Source organism: Microcaecilia unicolor, chromosome 2, assembly GCF_901765095.1.
Source record: "Microcaecilia unicolor chromosome 2, aMicUni1.1, whole genome shotgun sequence".
In the NCBI taxonomy this organism is placed as follows: domain Eukaryota; kingdom Metazoa; phylum Chordata; class Amphibia; order Gymnophiona; family Siphonopidae; genus Microcaecilia; species Microcaecilia unicolor.
In genome coordinates, this window is record NC_044032.1 from 12,753,873 (window position 1) to 12,773,124 (window position 19,252).

Below are 19,252 nucleotides of genomic sequence, written 5' to 3' on the forward strand. Positions count from 1 at the left end.
ACCTTCTAACCCTATGGCAATGTCACTCACAATATATTGAACAGAATCGGCCCCAGCACCGATCCCTGAGGCACTCCACTACTCACCTTTCCCTCCTCCCGAGCGAATTCCATTTACCACCACCCTCTGTCGTCTGTCCGTCAACCAGTTCCTAATCCAGTTCACCACTTCGGGTCCTATCTTCAGCCCATCCAGTTTATTTAAGAGCCTCCTGTGGGGAACCGTGTCAAAGCTTTGCTAAATCTAAGTAGATTACGTCTATAGCATGTCGATGTAATTCTCCAGTTACCCAATCAAAGAATTCAATGAGATTCGTTTGGCACGATTTCCCTCTGGTAAAACCATGTTTGTCTCGGATCTTGCAACTTATTGGCTTCCAGGAAATTCACTATCCTTTCCTTCAGCATGGTTTCCATTACTTTTCCAATAACCGAGTGAGGCTTACCGGCCGGTAGTTTCCAGCTTCTTCCCTATCACCACTTTTGTGAAGAGGGACCACATCTGCCGTTCTCCAATCCCTCGGAACCTCTCCAGTCTCCAAGGATTTATTAAACAAATCTTTAAGAGGACCCGCCAGAACCTCTCTGAGCTCCCTCAATATTCTGGGGTGGATCCCGTCCGGTCCCATGGCTTTGTCCACCTTTTGCTCTCCAAGTTGTTGATACACACTCTCTTCCGTGAACGGTGCTCTATCCACTCCATTCTCAGGTGTACTTTTGCCAGTCCCTTGTGGTCCTTCTCCAGGATTTTTCTTCAGTGAAAACAGAACAAAAGTATCTAGCAAATTGGCTTTTTCTTCATCATTATCTACATAGCGTTTCGCTGTATCTTTTAGTCTCACAATTCCCTTTTTAGTCATTCTCCTTTCACTAATATACCTGAAGAAATTTTTGTCTCCCCTCCTTACATTTCTAGCCATTTGTTCTACCGCTTGCGCCTTCGCCAGACATACCTCTCTCTTGGCTTCTTTCAGTTTCATCTGAATAACTCTGAAGCTACCAGCCTAATTCCCCAGCTCAACTGAACCTGTATAGGCAGGAGCTAACAGCAAAAGTCAGTCCCAGAACTGCATGGTTTAGCTGTTACACCTGCTGGATATATAGAGATACTGGCTAAAGACAACTGTACAGTACCTACATGGCAGAACTCTCTCATTCTCTCTATATCTACCTGCTGGTAGGATGGGAATAACCCACAATTCTGGACTGATCAGTGGGATGAAGAGGAAAGGGGGGATGTATCATACAAATTACAAGACAAAAGAAATACTATATACGTCAGAAGATAGGGATGACAGCAGGAAGAGAAGGGTGGGGTGCATTACAGAAAAGGAAGAGAATGGGAATGCAATACATTGCTTAAGAGGAGGAGGGGCCCATAAAGCTAGTACATTAAACTGGTTAGAGGAGAGGAAGGAGAAAGGCCTACTTACATGATTTATAATAGAGGAAAAGAGGTGACAGTGAAGAAGGTGCATTTACCTGGGTTTCAGGGTCCTCGGCTCCCAGACTTGCAGCTCCCAACTTCACTACCTCAGCCAGGCGTGTAATAGTAGCCACAGAAGACTGGGCAGCTTGGGCCAGCTTCTCTTGGCTAGCTGTGGCATTCTGTACCAGCACCTTGGTGTCTTCTACCAGGGCCTTAGCAGTCTTTAGGATCCCCTCCCTACAAATGTTAACGAGGGAGTTGAGGCAGAAGGAGGAAACACAAAGGAGAGAATGTCAAACAGAGAAAATTTAAGACAGATATGGCCTACCCAGTCTGCCTATCCATGCCATCTACTCTCCTTTTCAGTCCCTTTGAGATCCTATGTATGTGTTCCAAGCTTTCTTGAATTAAGATACAGTTTTTATCTCCACTGGTGACCAATAAGCTCTCATTCAAGCCCCAAATTGTGGATCACTCATTTTTATCGTGTTCGCAGAGTCCACTCCTTTCTTTCTTCTCACCTGGTCTTTACTTTTCTGTCAGTATCATCATCACCCACATCAACTGCTGCAACTCACTCTATGCTAGTCTCCCTCTCCACTTTACCAAACGCCCACAGCTTACCTAGTCTACTGCTGTCAAACTCCTCCATCGTGCACCGCAGTATAACTCTTCCTCTCTACGAGTCCCCAATGTGTCTATCACACATTAACCTTATTCGACCACATCATCACTTTGTATTTATTTCTCTACTGGAGATGGCGAACGCCTTTACGGTACTATGTAAGCCACATTGAGCCTGACAATAGGTGGGAAAATGTGGGATACAAATGTAACAAATAAATTTCGATCATGTCACTCCTGTTTAACTCTGAGAGCACTGGCTCCCTATTTCTTCCTGTATAAAGTTCAAGATTCTTGCTCTAGTTTTCAAAGGCTGCTTCCCACCTGTACCTGCTTATTTCAACCTTCTGATTCCATATACTCCTGGTAACTCCCTCCATTCTTGCAATACACATTTCTTCGCTCTTCCTCCTCCCTCCACTTGTCACCTCACAATTTCATAAGAAACAGCCTTCAGCTATCTAGGTCCCAAAGTTTGGAACTCCCCTTCCACCTCATCTCAGAGCCGAAACCTCCCTCAAAATCAATCTTTTCTGTGAGACCTAATGTCTTCCCTCCCTCCTCACGCTTCCTTGCCTTGCCCCCAGTTTACTCCTGTCTGTTGCCTCTCTGGCTCTCCCTCTCCTTCCTCACACCCACTCTCCTTTTCTATTCTTTCTCCCTTCTCTCTCTCTAACCTTGTTTTATTGTTGCAAACCACAAATGCCGTTGATGGATAATTTGCAGTATACCAAGCATTATGAATACATAAATAAATTCACCATTCTTTCCATGAAAAAGTATTTTCTCAGGTTACTTTCAAGTCTGTCCTGTTTCACCTCATCCTATGCCCCCTTATTCCAGAACTTCCCTTCAATTGAAAGACTCACCTCCTATGCATTTATGTCAAGTAGGTATTTAAATATCTCTATCATATCTCCCCTCTCCCACCTTTCTTCTAAAGTATACATATTGAAATCTTTAAATGAAATACAGGGAAAAGAGAGGAGAGGAGAGGAGATGTGAGAAATTACACAGAACACACTGTTATACTGATTGTTCTACTGCAAAGAAATCTGCTATTGAATACTCAGACCAGTGAATTATACCTCACTCCAGCCAGCATTCCGAACAGAAACACAGGACCCTTCTAGTAAAAAAAAATACAGTTGCCATGTTCCTTCTCTGAGGAGGAAGAGACACATCCATGTAGGCTACCTGTGATCAGCAAAAGTCTCAGCATTCTCCCGGTTCAGAGTGCCCGCTGTGGCAAACATGATGGTGGTATCGAGGTCTGCGATGATTCCAGACACTGCACTAGCAGCAGTAATGCACGCCTGTGTACCCCTGTTACCAGCCTGCAAGGCAGCCAAGACATGGGAAACCTGGGGAAATAAAAGAACAGAATATAAGAGAGAGTGAGAGAGAGAGATGCCAACGGCCAGAGGAAAATCCTATGGTGAGGGAAAGACAGAGAGAGAGGGAGAGGGAGATGCCAACAGCAAGAGGAAAAACCTATAGTGAGGGAAAGAGAGAAGAATGGAGAATATATAAAATAATGCTAGCAGATCAGCAGGATTCGTTCTTATACTAAATTAGACAGTCTGTGTCTCATTGTATAAGGGAGTATTTAGTGTAGGGATGGGAGGTATGTGTATGGATTCTTGATGCATGCTGGGATATGTACCAATCTGTTTTTCACCATAAGGATAACTTCACACAAACTACATAAGTACATAAGTAGTGCCATACTGGGAAAGACCAAAGGTCCATCTAGCCCAGCATCCTGTCACCGACAGTGGCCAATCCAGGTCAAGGGCACCTGGCACGCTCCCCAAACGTAAAAACATTCCAGACAAGTTATACCTAAAAATGCGGAATTTTTCCAAGTCCATTTAATAGCAGTCTATGGACTTGTCCTTTAGGAATCTATCTAACCCCTTTTTAAACTCCGTCAAGCTAACTAGGATAGGTATGTGGATGTCTCTGTGTAGAGATGGTTGACGTGTGTAGGAAATCCTGAGGCATGCTGGGATATCTACCAGTCTGTTTCTCCCTGTAAAAGGGAATATATGTCAGTATAGGAATGGGAGGCATGTGTATGGATTCCCGAGGCATGCTGGGACATGTAGCAGTTTGTTTCTCACTCTATGAAGGAGTTTGTCAGTATATGGATAACTTTACACATACTGGGATAAATAAGTTCGGATATGTACAGAAATTTGCCTTTCAGGGAGCAGTTTCTCCAAACGGCTTAGGTTTTGCTCTTACCATGACTGTAATGAACCTCATTCCTAATTCAGGGTACATGGAGTATGATCTCAGTCTAATTTACTGGCAACGTAAATTTGAGAGACTGAAATCAGACTCTATATACTCTTGAGACACACCCTCATACACTGAATCTGCTAATATATATGTCAGTGTGAGGGGTGGGGGGTGGGGGATACCTTGAAGCATGCTGGAATATGTACGAAAGTGCATGTTGGGGACGGATGCAGGCGATGCCTACTGCATTCTGTCTGTCCAGGACAGAGGACAAAGGCTCAATCATTACCTTTTCAGAAACCCTGCGGGCACACTCTATCAGTTCCTTCTTGGTGTAGGTATCATTGGGGCTGCATTGTAAGGCCCCCGCCTTTGTCACCAGTGCAGCACATCCATGGCCCAGCTCCTGAACACGGTTCTTAATATGTGACCCAATCTGGGGAAAAACAGAAAAGTGTAAGGCAATTCAATGAACTCAAACTCTGTCTTCCACTAAAAACTGCCAGCCCCTATCCAAGGACCCCTGTCCTTAAGCTTAGCGTCCAGTGTCTCCCCAATACGTATGCCACAACACACCAATAGGTCATCAGACCCCATCAGGTGTGTCTCAGAAAAGTCGCCACTGCCCAGTGCTCAGAGCCAGACCATTACCTGTGCTCTGGTTTCGGCAGAGGTTTTACATATCTTCCTCCTCACCTAGAATATTAGACCCAGAATGTGAGGGCTGAGCCCCACTTACAAATAAAATATGCCATAACAGCTTAAGCAAACAAGCAAATTCCATGGTACTGGAATGTATATCAAATATACCAAAGCAGTTTCAATGGTATTTTCAGTCCTCATATATCCACAGAAAGGGTGTTTTGAAAGAATTGCTTAAAAATTTCTATTAGCTGTTCATGCCATGTCTATGTTTTGATTACTACTATGTTTCCAAAAGTGCCTAATAAGATTTGCATATGGTAACGTTATATCTTACCTGCTAACTTTCTTTCCTTTAGTCCTATCAGACCAGTCCAGACCAATAGGTTTTGACCGTCTACCAGCGGATGGAGACAGAGAATGAAAATAGTTCTCAAGTGATTCGCCCCTTAAGGGCACTGTGATGCATAGAATGTTCAGTATTTCGAATAGCCAAGCAATGGTGCTCAAAATCCACCTGATGGCCAATATTGGAACTCTGAGACCAAATACCCCAATCAGGTCCTAACCTTACCAGCCACTATAGCATCTACTCTACTGACATGCACACATTTCACTGAGTCAGGAGATGTGTGACATACAATACGTCTGGAAAACATAAAAGCAGAATCAGTAATATCTGAAAAATATAGCTTGTAACCAAACTAAAATTAATCAACCAGGGAGGGATTCTGGATTGATCTAATAGGACTAAAAGAAAGAAAGTTATCGGGTAAGACATAACTTTTCCTTCCTTAGCATCCTATCAAACCAGTCCAGACCAATGGGATGTAGCAAAGCAGTGTCCCCAACATAGGGCAGGACTACAAGATTGAAACACTCAAAAAGTGATAAACTAACTTGTGAAGTGACTCGGCCTGCTCCGGAGGGAGCATCTCAGCCAGGTCCAACAACTTGCTCACCAAGATGAAATCAAGGACAGCTTTATGGAGCAGCTGGTACAGGAGCTGACGAGAGAAGGAAAAATTCTAGACCTAGTACTTAGTGGAGCGCATGATCTGGTGCGGGTGGTAATGGTGCTGGAGCCGCTTGATAACAGTGATCATAATATGATTGGATTTGATATTAGCTTTAAAGTAAGTTTACATAGGAAATCAAATATGTTAGTGTTTAACTTTCAAAAAGGAGACAATGATAAAATGAGAAGAGCTGTGAATAAAAAAACTTAGAGGAGCGACTGCAAGGGTCAAAAATTTACAACAGGCATGGATGCTGTTCAAAAACACCATTCTGGAAGCCCAGGCCAAATATATACCGCATATTAAAAAAGGAGGATGGAAGACCAAACGACAGCCGGTGTGGTTAAAAAGTGAGGTGAAGGAAGCTATTAGAGCTAAAAGAAAATCCTTCAGAAAATGGAAGACGGAACCAACTGAAAATAAGAAACAGCATAAGGAATGTCAAGTCAAATGCAAAGCACTGATAAGGAAGGCTAAGAGGGACTTCAAAAAAAAGATTGCGTTGGAGGCAAAAACACATAGTAAAAATTTTTTTTAGGTACATTAAAAGCAGGAAGCTGGCAAAAGAATCAGTTGGACTGCTAGATGACCGAGGAATAAAAGGGGCGATCAGGGAAGACAAAGCTGTAGCGGAGAGATTAAATGAATTCTTTGCTTCGGTCTTCACTGAGGAAGATTTGGGTGGGATACCGGTGCCGGAAATGGTATTCGAAGCTGACAAGTTGGAGAAACTTAATGAATTCTCTGTAAACCTGGAGGATGTAATGGGACAGTTCTACAAACTGAAGAGTAGCAAATCTCCTGGACTGATAGAACTGAAAAATGAGCTTGCAGAGCTATTGTTAGTAATATGTTGTTTATCCTTAAAATCGAGCTTGGTACCGGAAGATGGGAGGGTGGTCAATGTAACGCCGATTTTTAAAAAAGGTTCCAGAGGAGATCCTTAATAATAGAGACTATTATTAAGAACAAAATTACAGAGCATATTCAAAAGCATGGATTAATGAGACAAAGAGGGGCCCATCTTCAGGGCCGGCGCCAACCGTATTATCGAAAAAGATGGCCGGTCATCTTTTCTTTCGATAATACAGTTGGGGCCGGCTAAATCTCAACATTTAGGTCAAATGTTGAGATCGCCGGGTTTACAGATGGCCGGCTTAAAAAAAAGTGGAAAAAAATCAAAGTGCTTGTCAGGGACGGCTTTTTCAGTAGTACCAGTGGGATCTGAACCACCCACTTGTGAGAATAAATAAGCCTGCTTGTCCTCGGAGAAAGCGAAGATACTTACCTGTAGCAGGTATTCTCCGAGGACAGCAGGCTGATTGTTCTCACATGTGGGTCGGCATCCACGTTGGCCCGGGATCCGGCATTTTGCAAGTAAAAAAATCAAAAAAGTTTGCCAGAGCCTTCTGGCGCGCGAATCATGCGCACCACGAACGACTTCCCACCCATCGTGTGAGCATTCCCGCTCAGTTTAATCAAAACGCAAATAATAAACAATAACTCCAAAGGGGAGGTGGGCGGGTTTGTGAGAACAATTAGCCTGCTGTCCTCGGAGAATACCTGCTACAGGTATGTATCTTCGCTTTCTCCGTTGACAAGCAGGCTGCTTGTTCTCACATGTGGGGTATCCCTAGCAGCCAGGCTCACTCAAAACAGTGAACATTGGTCAATTGGGCCTCGCAACGAGGACATAACATAGATTGACCTGAAACCATAAATAACTAACTGAGAGTGCAGCCTGGAACAGAACAAAAATGGGCCTGGGGGGGGGGGGTTGGAGTTGGATTCTAAACCCCAAACAGATTCTGCAGCACCGACTGCCCAAACCAACTGTTGCGTCGGGTATCCTGCTGGATATACCCAATCACGTGTGTAATACAGTGTTGAAATGTTCAAAAATATACAAAAAAAACCACACTTAACTTAAATGCCACTTCAATGGGGTCAAACAGTGATGTAAACTTGCCCCTGGGCCAACGATTCATAGAAAACTGCACCAGGGTCCAGTCGGCAAGATTTATTTAACATCGGAGTAACCACCCTGGCAAACAAGGCTTGTAGGTGTACATGTTTTTGAACACATTCAACACTGTATTACGCACTTCATTGGGTGTATTGGAAGGTTTTTTTTTTTTTTTTTACCTATGATGAAGTCAGGATTACATTGATCCACTTCGCTCTCTACAACTGTCAAAGGTTAGAGCGTCTTTGAGGCTTTTTCCTCCCTTTTCATATATGCACTTCTTTATGGGCTTATAATTTTCTCCTATGGATTATTTTTGTGTTGCTGTAGCGTTGGATTTTCCACAATCCCTTGATTTGTTGTAGTTGTGTCATATTTTACCGACAGGTGAACAGCTGGATGAAAGTCTGGGCATGGCATTAACTTACACCTGCTCTATGGGTGGCATTATTTATTTAGGTCATTTATACCCCGCCTTTTGCCGCAGTTTAGCAGCCTCAAAGCAGCTTACAATGAACTAATGAAATAATTACAATGCTTGATCTTAAATCATAGGAATGTATTTTCGCTGATGTGCTGGTATTCTGTAAAGGATAAAATAGGCTACCATGCACCCCGTTACAGAATTGCTCCCATGTGCCTACTACATCCTACTTATTCTGTGCCTTCTCCTTTGTCTCACCTCTTCATTTTCTGCAGTGATGGCAGCCGGTTTTGCTTGATGTGCCAGCTGTCCGTAGTCATTGGTGAGCTGATTGGCTAGTGTGCCCAGTTCATCTGGATTTGTGGTTGATTTGGTGACCTGTAGGGAAAGGTTAAAGTTAAGAAAGGAAACGATTATCAAATTTCCAGGAGTGCTACCCTTAGGGGTTTAGTGCTCAGGATACATAGTGCAATCTCTGGGCTCCTGAGCAATGTTCTAAGGGCTCAGCAAGAGCTATTACTGGTACAAATACTATGTACAGATACAAAGACAAGATCATATACAAAGCTCCTAATTAAAATGACCTCAGACTTAGTCTAAACTGTTGGAGGAGGCAGGGACTTAACACTACCAATCAGTGACACTGCATCCCTTATAGAGGGCAAGTATTCTTTTGAACACTCACTGGAAAAGGGGACACATCAGGTGGCTTTGACTACAAGTGAAATGAAAGACTAGCTTTGTGGTCATGAGCAGCGATTGATAAAACATTGGGATCTCAGGTATCTGCATAGTGAAGGGACACTTGTCATTACATCAGATGCTGTAGTCCTTGGTTAATCAGGCAAGGCGTCTGAAGTTATGTTTTATCAACTTTTCAAGGGCTAAAGATACCTTTCTTAGGTACTTGAGATAAAAAGAGCTTGTATGAGACAGGAAGAGGAGGAAAGAAGGATCAACTCCCTGTGGATTATCAGAATAAGAATGAACTCCTTGAAAACTCCATACAGAGGTGCTGGAGGTCTATTCTGATAATTCTTTGCAGTTGAATGATTGTATTTGGGTTTTGAAACTTTTTCTCAGGAACAGAAAGAACGTTTTTGAAGGTTCATTTTCTATTTCATTTTCCTCAGTGATGTGTGATTAAGTGGGAGAATAGTACATTTATATTTTATGAGCCAGCTCAGTAAAAAATTTCTTCAGGTCGCACGTTTGCATAATAAAGTGCCTCCTGTCAGCAAGTAACATAGTAACACAGTAAATGACGGCAGATAAAGACCTGTATGGTCCATCTGGTCTGCCCAACAAGATAAACTCATTTTACATGTTATGTGATACTTTATATGTATACCCGAGTTCGAAGTGAGGGTAAACATCCATGGCAACTGGTAAGTATGATTTAATCTAGGTGATCTCTATTCTGTATGTCCTTTATGATTACTTTAGTTTATTGGTAACAGTTTTCCTTTTCCTGATCTTGGGTCTTCCTACAATTCAGGTCAAATGTGGTTTTGTTAGTATGTTAATTTAAGGGCAGCTGTTTTCCTTTGCATTATCAAATTTTCCCATGTCTCATATATGTGAAGAGGACAAATGTCCATTGAAAACTACTTACCATCTCCTGGACAGTCACAGCAATAGCCTTGGCTGTCTTCACCATAGTGGTCTGGTAATCAACAAATGTTCCCTCTGGTTCGCCTACTGGCCCTTCATCGAGCTGCATAAGAAAAGCAAAGAGCATCTAGTGAATACTGGTAAGGGTCTTAGCACTGCAGCTGCTAAATGGAGAGACTGGACTTCATATGCTTCTGATTCCTGTTCCTCTTTCTCAGGATGCCTTCTGAGAAACCCTGCATGAATGAGAAGCTGGAACCCTTCTTCTTCTCTCTCTCTCTCATGGTGGCTGTAGGAGAAGCTGAAGCCCTTATCTTTTTTGCCTGATGACCACTGAGGGATTTGTTTTGTAAACCGCTCTGGTCTGCTAAGGGTGAACAGTATATCAAGTTTCCAAATAAACATAAACTATGGCGATATCGGAGGTGAGGGCTCCTGCATCTCTCGCCTACTAGCTGCTTCTTACCTTGTTGATGGCTTCAGTGATAGAGTCTACCATTCCCCCAACCACACCAGCGGCACTGGCTGCCTCATTTAGAGTGGCTGTCAGGTCCTCCACAGCCTCCTTCATCATCTGTGCAGATTCATCCAGAGCCTCTTGAGTGTGAGCTGCCAGCTGCATGATAAATGAGGGAATAAGTTGGAGGAATGCATAGAACAGACTGAAGCTTATAACACCGTTACAGACTGCATAAAGATAGATAAACAATCTTACTCAAATGGAGGGAAAGGGAAAAGGGACTTGATATACCGCCTTTCTGAGGTTTTTGCAACTACATTCAAAGCAGTTCACATATATTCAGGTACTTATTTTGTACCAGGGGCAATGGAGGGTTACGTGACTTGCCCACAGTCACAAGGAGCTGCAGTGGGAATCGAACTCAGTTCCCCAGGATCAAAGTCCACTGCACTAACCACTAGGCCACTCCTCCACTATATACAGGCATCACATACTATCTCACGTAATATGGCTAGCATGACAAAAAGATAAAGCCAGGCAGATGGAATGCCTATCCACTTCCATCTATTCAGTACTGGGCAAAACATTTTGCCTGAGGGCCAAATTGGGAACCAGTGTGTGGGGGAGGAAGGACCTTCACCATTTCAGATCTGGAAAATGGGCTAAGTATTAGGTGTGATGGAACTCCTCCAATATGAGGAAAGGCTAAAGAGGTTAGGGCTTTTCATCTTGGAAAAGAGACACCCGAGGGGGGATATGATTCAGGTCTACAAAATCCTGAATGATGTAGAATGCGTAGAAGTGCCGACTGTTTACTCATTGTAAAAGTAGAAAGACTAGGGAACACTTGAAGTTACTTGGAAATACTTTTAAATAAATCAGAGAAAATATTTTTTCACTCAAAGAATAGTTAAGCTCTGGAATTCATTGCCAGAGGATGTGGTAACGGTGGTTAGTGTATCTGGGTTTAAAAAAGGTTTGGACAAGTTCCTGGAGGAAACTCATAGTCTGTTATTCAGACAGACATAGGGAAGCCACTGCTTGCCCCAGAATTGGTAGCCTGGAATGTTGCTACTAATTGAGTTTCTGCCAGGTACTTGAGACCTGGATTGGCCAATATTGGAACCAGGATAGTGGGCTAAATGGAACATTGGTCTGGCCCAGTATGGCTATTCTTATGTTCTTAATGTGAGCTGTGCAGCTAAGACTTGGGCTTAAATTACTTTTAAATCATTACAAATGAATACACTGTAGATCTGATTAATGTATTATAACCATCTAGTATTTTTGATAGTTACATAACTTCTGCAGTTACACTACATATGGGAAAGGTTTATACTATGTTATATTAAAATTACTGGGAGTCAAAATAGGACTCGACACAGTCTGCATTTCGGAGCACAATGCACCTGCCTCAGGAGTCAATTATAATAACTCCGTAGAAAATATAAACATACAAATCAAAAAATGTTTATATATTATACGTGTACGTGTAATAATTTTGTAACCCTGCTCTTCTCTGTTGTCGCTGTCAGCGTGCTCTTAGTGTCGTTACATGTGTAATCATTTTATAATCCTGTGAGTCTAAGTGCAGACTTTTCCCACATTCTACTACTACTACTACTATTTAGCATTTCTATAGCGCTACAAGGCGTACGCAGCACTGCACAAACATAGAAGAAAGACAGTCCCTGCTCAAAGAGCTTACAATCTAATAGACAAAAAATAAAATGAGCAAATCAATTAATGTGTACAGGAAGGAGGAGAGGGGGGTAGGTGGAGGCGAGTGGTTACAAGTGGTTACAAGTCAAAAGCAATGTTAAAGAGGTGGGCTTTCAATCTAGATTTAAAGGTGGCCAAGGAAGGGGGAAGACGTAGGGGCTCAGGAAGTTTATTCCAGGCGTAGGGTGCAGCGAGACAGAAGGTGCGAAGTCTGGAGTTGGCAGTAGTGGAGAAGGGAACTACCCATTCTGCCCCCGTTTATTCCCACAGCAAAAGAACATGCTGTGAAAATTAAGTGAATACTTTCACACTAGTAAGTACTTTCTAAAAGCTCATTTGTGCGCACTGGTATCCACTTATCTACGTAAAATACAATACCTATAGCTCTGCATGTTTTCAGCGTCTAAAATGTGTCAGCACCTTATAAAATTACCTTCTTTATTTCATTCTATAGCTCCGACCTCATCAAGTTCCTGGAAAATTGTTTACTCCTACCTGGTAGCCTATGGCTCCTGCTACTTAGTCAGGACCTCCGTTATACCTCGGGATGGCATTTATTCCTCTTACGAGCCATCTTCCCTCCCTCATAAGTACATAAGTATTAACATACTGGGGAAGACCAAAGGTCCATCAAGCCCAGCATCCTGTTTCCAACAGTGGCCAATCCAGGTCACACGACTGGTAGTGCTATAGAAATGATTTATAGTAGTAGTCACAAGTACCTGGCAAGATCCCAAAAAAGTACTAAACATTTTATACTGCTTATCTCAGAAATAGTGGATTTTCCCCAAGTCCATTCCTTTAGGAAGCCGTCCAAACCTTTTTTAAACTCTGCTAAGCAAACCGCCTTTACCACATTCTCTGGCAACGAATTCCAGAGTTTAATTACACGTTGAGTATCTCTCTCATACCTTGGGGTTCCCTCCAGCTTCCTTGGCCGTGTAGAGCATCTGCAGTGCAGACTCTGCCAGAGTCTTGGTTTGGTCCAGAAGATTCATCTGTTGCTGGTGATTGATTGTCTTGGAGGCAGCACCAATAGCTGCCATAATAAGAGGTTCAAAGTATTGTGCCATTTGAGATACCTGTATGGTATGAGAGAAAGGAGAAATTAAATACACTGTGCAAGGAAATACAATCTACATTAAACATTACATTTTTCTTGAAACACACAGATTGTACGTTTCTACATATTTCTTTAATCAGACCTTAATTACATTTGTTAATTAATCTGTGTACCTATTAATTTGAGATAAATAAAAGCCATATATCAATTTCCAAGCAAAGTTGTACTCACTGAGCACCTTACTAATATAAAGCATAGCCTTGAGAGGGTATTCAGGTAACGCCTAATAAGGTATAAACAGATCTTCTAACATGGGCAACGGGAAGTGATGAAGCCTCTCTATAAGACGCAGGTGATATTTCTAGAATATTGTGTACAATCCTGGAGACGCACCTTCAAAAACATATAAACAGGATTGAGTTGGTCCAGAGGGCAGCTACTAAAATGCTCAGTGGTCTTTGTCATAAAACTTAAAGATCTCAATATGTATACTTTGGAAAAAAGGCAGGAGAGGGGAAATACGATAGAGATATTTAAATACCTACATGGTATAAATGCACAAGAGACGAGTCTCTTTCAATTGAAAAGACGCTCTGGAATGAGGGGGCATAGGATGAAGGTGAAAGGGAACAGACTCAGAAGTAACCTAAGAAAATATTTCTTCACAGAAAAGGTGATGAATTTGTGAAACGGCCTCTTGGCCTTTCAGGAAATCTAGACTGCCCCTATTTGACTGACTGTACATTTGTCCTTTAGATTGTAAGCTCCTTTGAGCAGGGACTGTCCTTCTATGTTAAATTGTACAGCGCTGCGTAACCCTAGTAGCGCTTTAGAAATGTCAAGTAGTAGTAGTAGTAGTGGAGACAAGGCGTATCCTAATGGTTAGCGCAGTGGGCTTTGATCCTGGCAAACTGGGTTCAATTCCCACTTCAGCTCTTTGTGGTGTAGAAGCCAAAAAAGCACAATGAAGTACTATATGTGTTCCTATATAACAAAGATATATGGGACTGTAATACACGGCACTATCCAGCATTAATAACCTGAGTTCAAAATGCAGACTCAAGCTTATTTCCTCTTTCAATGCAAAGCCTATTATTTAATGGGCCTCGACCTTGCATACAGACAAAAGAACGTTGTCAGAACCGATGTCATGGCTAAACCAGCCAAGGACTCTTGGAGTCTCCCATGCACATTGGCTATGAAACTCCAGCTTCTTGTCACAGTGGTGCCAGTGAGACAATGTTGGGGCCCCTGAAGTCATAACAATGGGGATGATAATATTATGTGTGCATCACCCCCACAAGGCCAGAATGTACAGCTGCAGACCATGATGTCTATATAAAAAGGGGCACTTATCTGAGGCAAAAAGGCTACTCTGCTGACATTCCATCAAACGAGTGGACCCGCACCGACCATCTGAAGAACATCTGCATCAGGTTGTATGTGTGCCACGTACCTTTGTATAAGTGAGGTGGGTTCAGCGCGACTCTTACTTAGGAGTCTAGTTAGGGATTTATGTGCATTTACACCAAGCTATTTCTATGATAAGACTTCCTGGATCTATATTCTTGCCTTCTTTGCACTTTATCTTTGCTGCTATTGTAAATAAATAAGTACTTGGTTGAGGAGTTAGTTCTTTTTATTATTTGGGCATTGTGAACTTGGATCTAAGGATAAGAGGAAACACATTTGATTCTGACACTTCATTCACTAAGGTTGGTATTACCAGAGACCTATTCCTTTACCTGATACTTAACATTCCTTAAGAATGTCAAGTGTCAGGTACTCCAATAACACCCCAAAAAGGGTTGCATCTATATGCACCCACAATGACCTTGGGCATGTCACTTAACCCTCATTGCCCCAGGTACAAAAACACATTAGATTGTGAGTCCACTTTATCAAATCTCCCCTCAGCCATCTTTTCTCCAAGCTAAAGAGTCCCAGCTGCTTCAGCCTTTCCTCATAGTGAAGTCGTCCCTTCCCCTTTATCATTTTCGTTGCCCTTCTATGCACCTTTTCTAATTCCACTATATCTTTTTTGAGATGTGGCGACCAGAATTGAACACAATATTCATAAGTAATGCCACACTGGGAAAAGTCCAAGGGTCCACTGAGCCCAGCATCCTGCCCACGACAGCGGCCAATCCAGGCCAAGGGCACCTGGCAAGCTTCCCAAACGTACAAACATTCTATACATGTTATTCCTGGAATTGTGGATTTTTCCCAAGTCCATTTAGTAGTGGTTTATGGACTTGTCCTTTAGGAAACCGTCTAACCCCTTTTTAAACTTTGCTAAGCTAACCGCCTTCACCACGTTCTCCGGCAACGAATTCCAGACTAATTATGCGTTGGGTGAAGAAAGATTTTCTCCGATTTGTTTTAAATTTACTACATTGTAGTTTCATTGCATGCCCCCTAGTCCTAGTATTTTTGGAAAGCGTGAACAGACGCTTCACATCCACCTGTTCCACTCCACTCATTATTTCATATACCTCTATCATGTCTCCCGTCTCTTCTCCAAGCTGAAAAGCCCTAGCCTCCTTAATCTTTCTTCATAGGGAAGTCGTCCCATCCCCACTATCATTTTAGTCGCCCTTTGCTGCACCTTTTCCAATTCCACTATATCTTTCTTGAGATGCGGCGACCAGAATTGAACACAATACTCAAGGTGCAGTCGCACCATGGACCGATACAACGACATTATAACATTCCCACCCCTGTTTTCCATACCTTTCCTAATAATACCCAACATTCTATTTGCTTTCCTAGCTGCAGCAGCACACTGAGCAGAAGGTTTCAGTGTATTATCAACGACGACACCCAGGTCCCTTTCTTGGTCCGTAACTCCTTACATGGAACCTTGCATGACGTAGCTATAATTCGGGTTCTTTTTTCCCCACATGCATCACCTTGCACTTGCTCACATTAAACATCATCTGCCATTTAGCTGCCCAGTCTCCCAGTCTCGTAAGGTCCTTCTGTAATTTTTCACAATAATGTCGCGAGTTAACGACTTTGAATAACTTTGTGTCATCAGCAAATTTAATTACCTCGCTAGTTACTCCCATCTCTAAATCATTTATAAATATATTAAAAAGCAGCGGTCCTAGCACACACCCCTGAGGAACCCCACTAACTACCCTTCTCCATTGTGAATACTGCCCATTTAACCCCACTTTGTTTCCTATCCTTCAACCAGTTTTTAATCCACAATAGGACATTTCCTCCTATCCCATGACCCTCCAATTTCCTCTGTAGCCTTTCATGAGGTACCTTGTCAAACGCCTTTTGAAAATCCAGATACACAATATCATCCGGCTTCCCTTTGTCCACGTTTGTTTACTCCTTCAAAGAATTGATGTAAATTGGTCAGGCAAGATTTCCCCATACAAAAGCCGTGCTGACTTGGTCTCAGTAATCCATTTCCTTGGATGTGCTCTGTAATTTTGTTTTTGATAATAGCCTCTACAATTTTCCCCCGGCACCGACGTCAGACTCACCGGTCTATAATTTCTCAGATCTCCCCTGGAACCTTTTTTAAAAATCGGCGTTACATTGGCCACCCTCCAATCTTCCGGTAATACGCTCGATTTTAAGGATAAATTGCATATCACTAACAGTAGCTCCGCAAGCTCATTTTTCAGTTCTATCAGTACTCTAGGATGAATACCATCCGGTCCAGGAGATTTGCTACTCTTCAGTTTGCTGAACTGCCCCATTACGTCCTCCAGGTTTACCGTGAAGTCAGTAAGTTTCTCCGACTCCTCCGCTTGAAATACCTTCCGACACCGGTATCCTACCCAAATCTTTCTCGGTGAAGACCGAAGCAAAGAATTCATTCAATCTCTCCGCTACATCTTTATCTTCCTTGATCGCCCCTTTTACCCCTCGGTCATCCAGCGGCCCAACCGATTCTTTTGCTGGCTTCCTGCTATGTTTTTTTGCCTCTAATGCTATCTTTTTTTTCGTAATCCCTCTTGAGATGCAGCGATACAAAAGCATTATAATGTCCTCATTTTTGTTTTCCATTCCTTTCCTAATAATACCTATTTGCTTTCTTAATCACCACCATACACTGAGCAGAGGGTTTCAATGTATCATCAACAATGACACCTAGATCCCTTTCCTGGTCGGTGATTCCTAATGTGCAACCTTGCATTTCATAGCTATACTTCGGGTTCCTCTTTCCCACATGCATCACTTTGCACTTGCTGACATTAAATATCATCTGCCATCTGGATGCCTAGTCTCATAAGGTCCTCTTGTAATTTTTCACAACTGTCTCGCGATTTAACAACTTTGAATAACTTTGTGTGGTCACCCATCTCTAGATCATTTATGCCTCTTTGTCTGGACTGATAAAGAATCCTGGTGGTTTGTGTGTTGGGTCTGTGAGTGCTTTCTGGGAACTCTAGGAACACTGGGACCGTAGCCTTCAGTAACCTAGAAATCACTGAGAATAATTTGAAAGTGGGAGACTCGCCCAGCGACGGTTGTGACCCAGTCGGTGGGAGGAGGATGCTACTGTAGAGCACAAGCAGCAGGTGCAGGTCGACCTGAGCTATGCTGGGGACAGACCCTCCAGGTGGCCGACTTGGCGTTTCATGATAGGCAGCGTTTCTGTAAGCATATCGTACTAAAAAGAAACTGTGTTCAAAGAAGAGGACATATTTATTTCAAGACTACTCAGCTAAAATAACCACCAATGCAAATGCCAGTAAAATCTGATTCACACTTCACCATCAGCCTACTTTGTGACTCTTTTACAATGACGTATCAGCGATAATAAAAACTGTTCCAGAAGCTAGTGCCTTTTTGAGGAAGCATGGGGCTGGCATGCTCACTGATAAGAACATAGCCACTGGGATGGTATGTGGAGTCCTTACAATCATCTTGGTGGCTAGCAGATAATATGAAGAGGAGAACTTCCTACAGCTTGGATTTAACAAATGGAGGTAATTCTGAGCTTAATAAGATGGCTCTTCTACTGAAGTCAGAATGTCCAGCGTTTGACCCAGACTTGACATTGCTACTCCAGTCATCCAGGATCTAGTATGCACCAATGAAGGGCCTGAGCCTTTGTGGGATGACATCCATGTGACAGAACATTTATTTTTGTTACATTTGTACCCCGCGCTTTCCCACTCATGGCAGGCTCAATGCGGCAGGCAATGGAGGGTTAAGTGACTTGCCCAGAGTCACAAGGAGCTGCCTGTGCCTGAAGTGGGAATCAAACTCAGTTCCTCAGTTCCACAGGACCAAAGTCCACCACCCTAACCACTATCTTGGAACTGATTTTAAACAGGGCTTTGATGAGACTTCCAATATGGCCTGCAGGTGTCAGTCTAATGCTGCCTTGCTTTGGTGGCTTCTCCACCTCCTGGATGACCTACTCCCAGTGATAATTTGGTTCAGACGCCTTAGCATATGTAGTTCTGTTGTATTTCTCACATATATTTGAAAGAGCTGATATGTAGGAGTTGTGATTCAACAAGCTGCATCTTACATGGGGGTTGCTGTACATAGGTGTAGTTGACTAGGGCAGTTGGAAAGGGCAGACATACCCCCTTCTCATGGAATAGTATCTGTTGTGGATAACTAAGGGGAGGGAGGGTAAGAGGTGGTAAATATAGGGGTCAATTTTACTTATTCCTTTGACTAACACTATAAAATTCTCTTGCCTTGCTGAGATCACAGCATAATTTAGACAGGGCATTAACCACCTCTACCACTGCCTTTACTCATACTGTTCCCTCTACCCCAATGCAACTCTACCTTTTTAGTCCTCTCTGTCTTTGTATCTGTAGTTCCAAGAACAGCAATTTACCTCTCTGACCCCGCTTGTCCCCTTACCTTGTGCCCCAGTTGTGAAGCCTCTGCCCTGGCAGCACCAGCCACAGGTTCAATTAAGTTGTTGATCTCCTGCACAGCCATCATCATCTGATTATGTAGTGCCTGATGGGAAGAAATTTATGGGTAATGCAAGGACACTTCATACTGATGCACAAAGAGAGACACCTACTCCATTCAAAGGCTGGGG

The 19,252-nt window shown here is 42.8% G+C and overlaps 1 protein-coding gene across 2 annotated transcripts in view; it reads right to left on the minus strand.

Moving 5' to 3' along the window:
• The window catches only part of TLN1 (talin 1), a 407,659-nt gene that overhangs the window by 43,114 nt on the left and 345,293 nt on the right, over positions 1-19,252 (minus strand). For both annotated transcript variants that reach the window (XM_030192770.1, XM_030192769.1), the window contains 8 exons: positions 19,066-19,167; positions 13,058-13,228; positions 10,431-10,580; positions 9,966-10,067; positions 8,609-8,728; positions 4,589-4,735; positions 3,250-3,416; positions 1,482-1,665 (listed from right to left, as the gene is read on the minus strand). In XM_030192770.1, the coding sequence (XP_030048630.1) occupies positions 1,482-1,665; positions 3,250-3,416; positions 4,589-4,735; positions 8,609-8,728; positions 9,966-10,067; positions 10,431-10,580; positions 13,058-13,228; positions 19,066-19,167 (1,143 nt within the window). The remainder of the gene's footprint in view (positions 1-1,481; positions 1,666-3,249; positions 3,417-4,588; positions 4,736-8,608; positions 8,729-9,965; positions 10,068-10,430; positions 10,581-13,057; positions 13,229-19,065; positions 19,168-19,252) is intronic.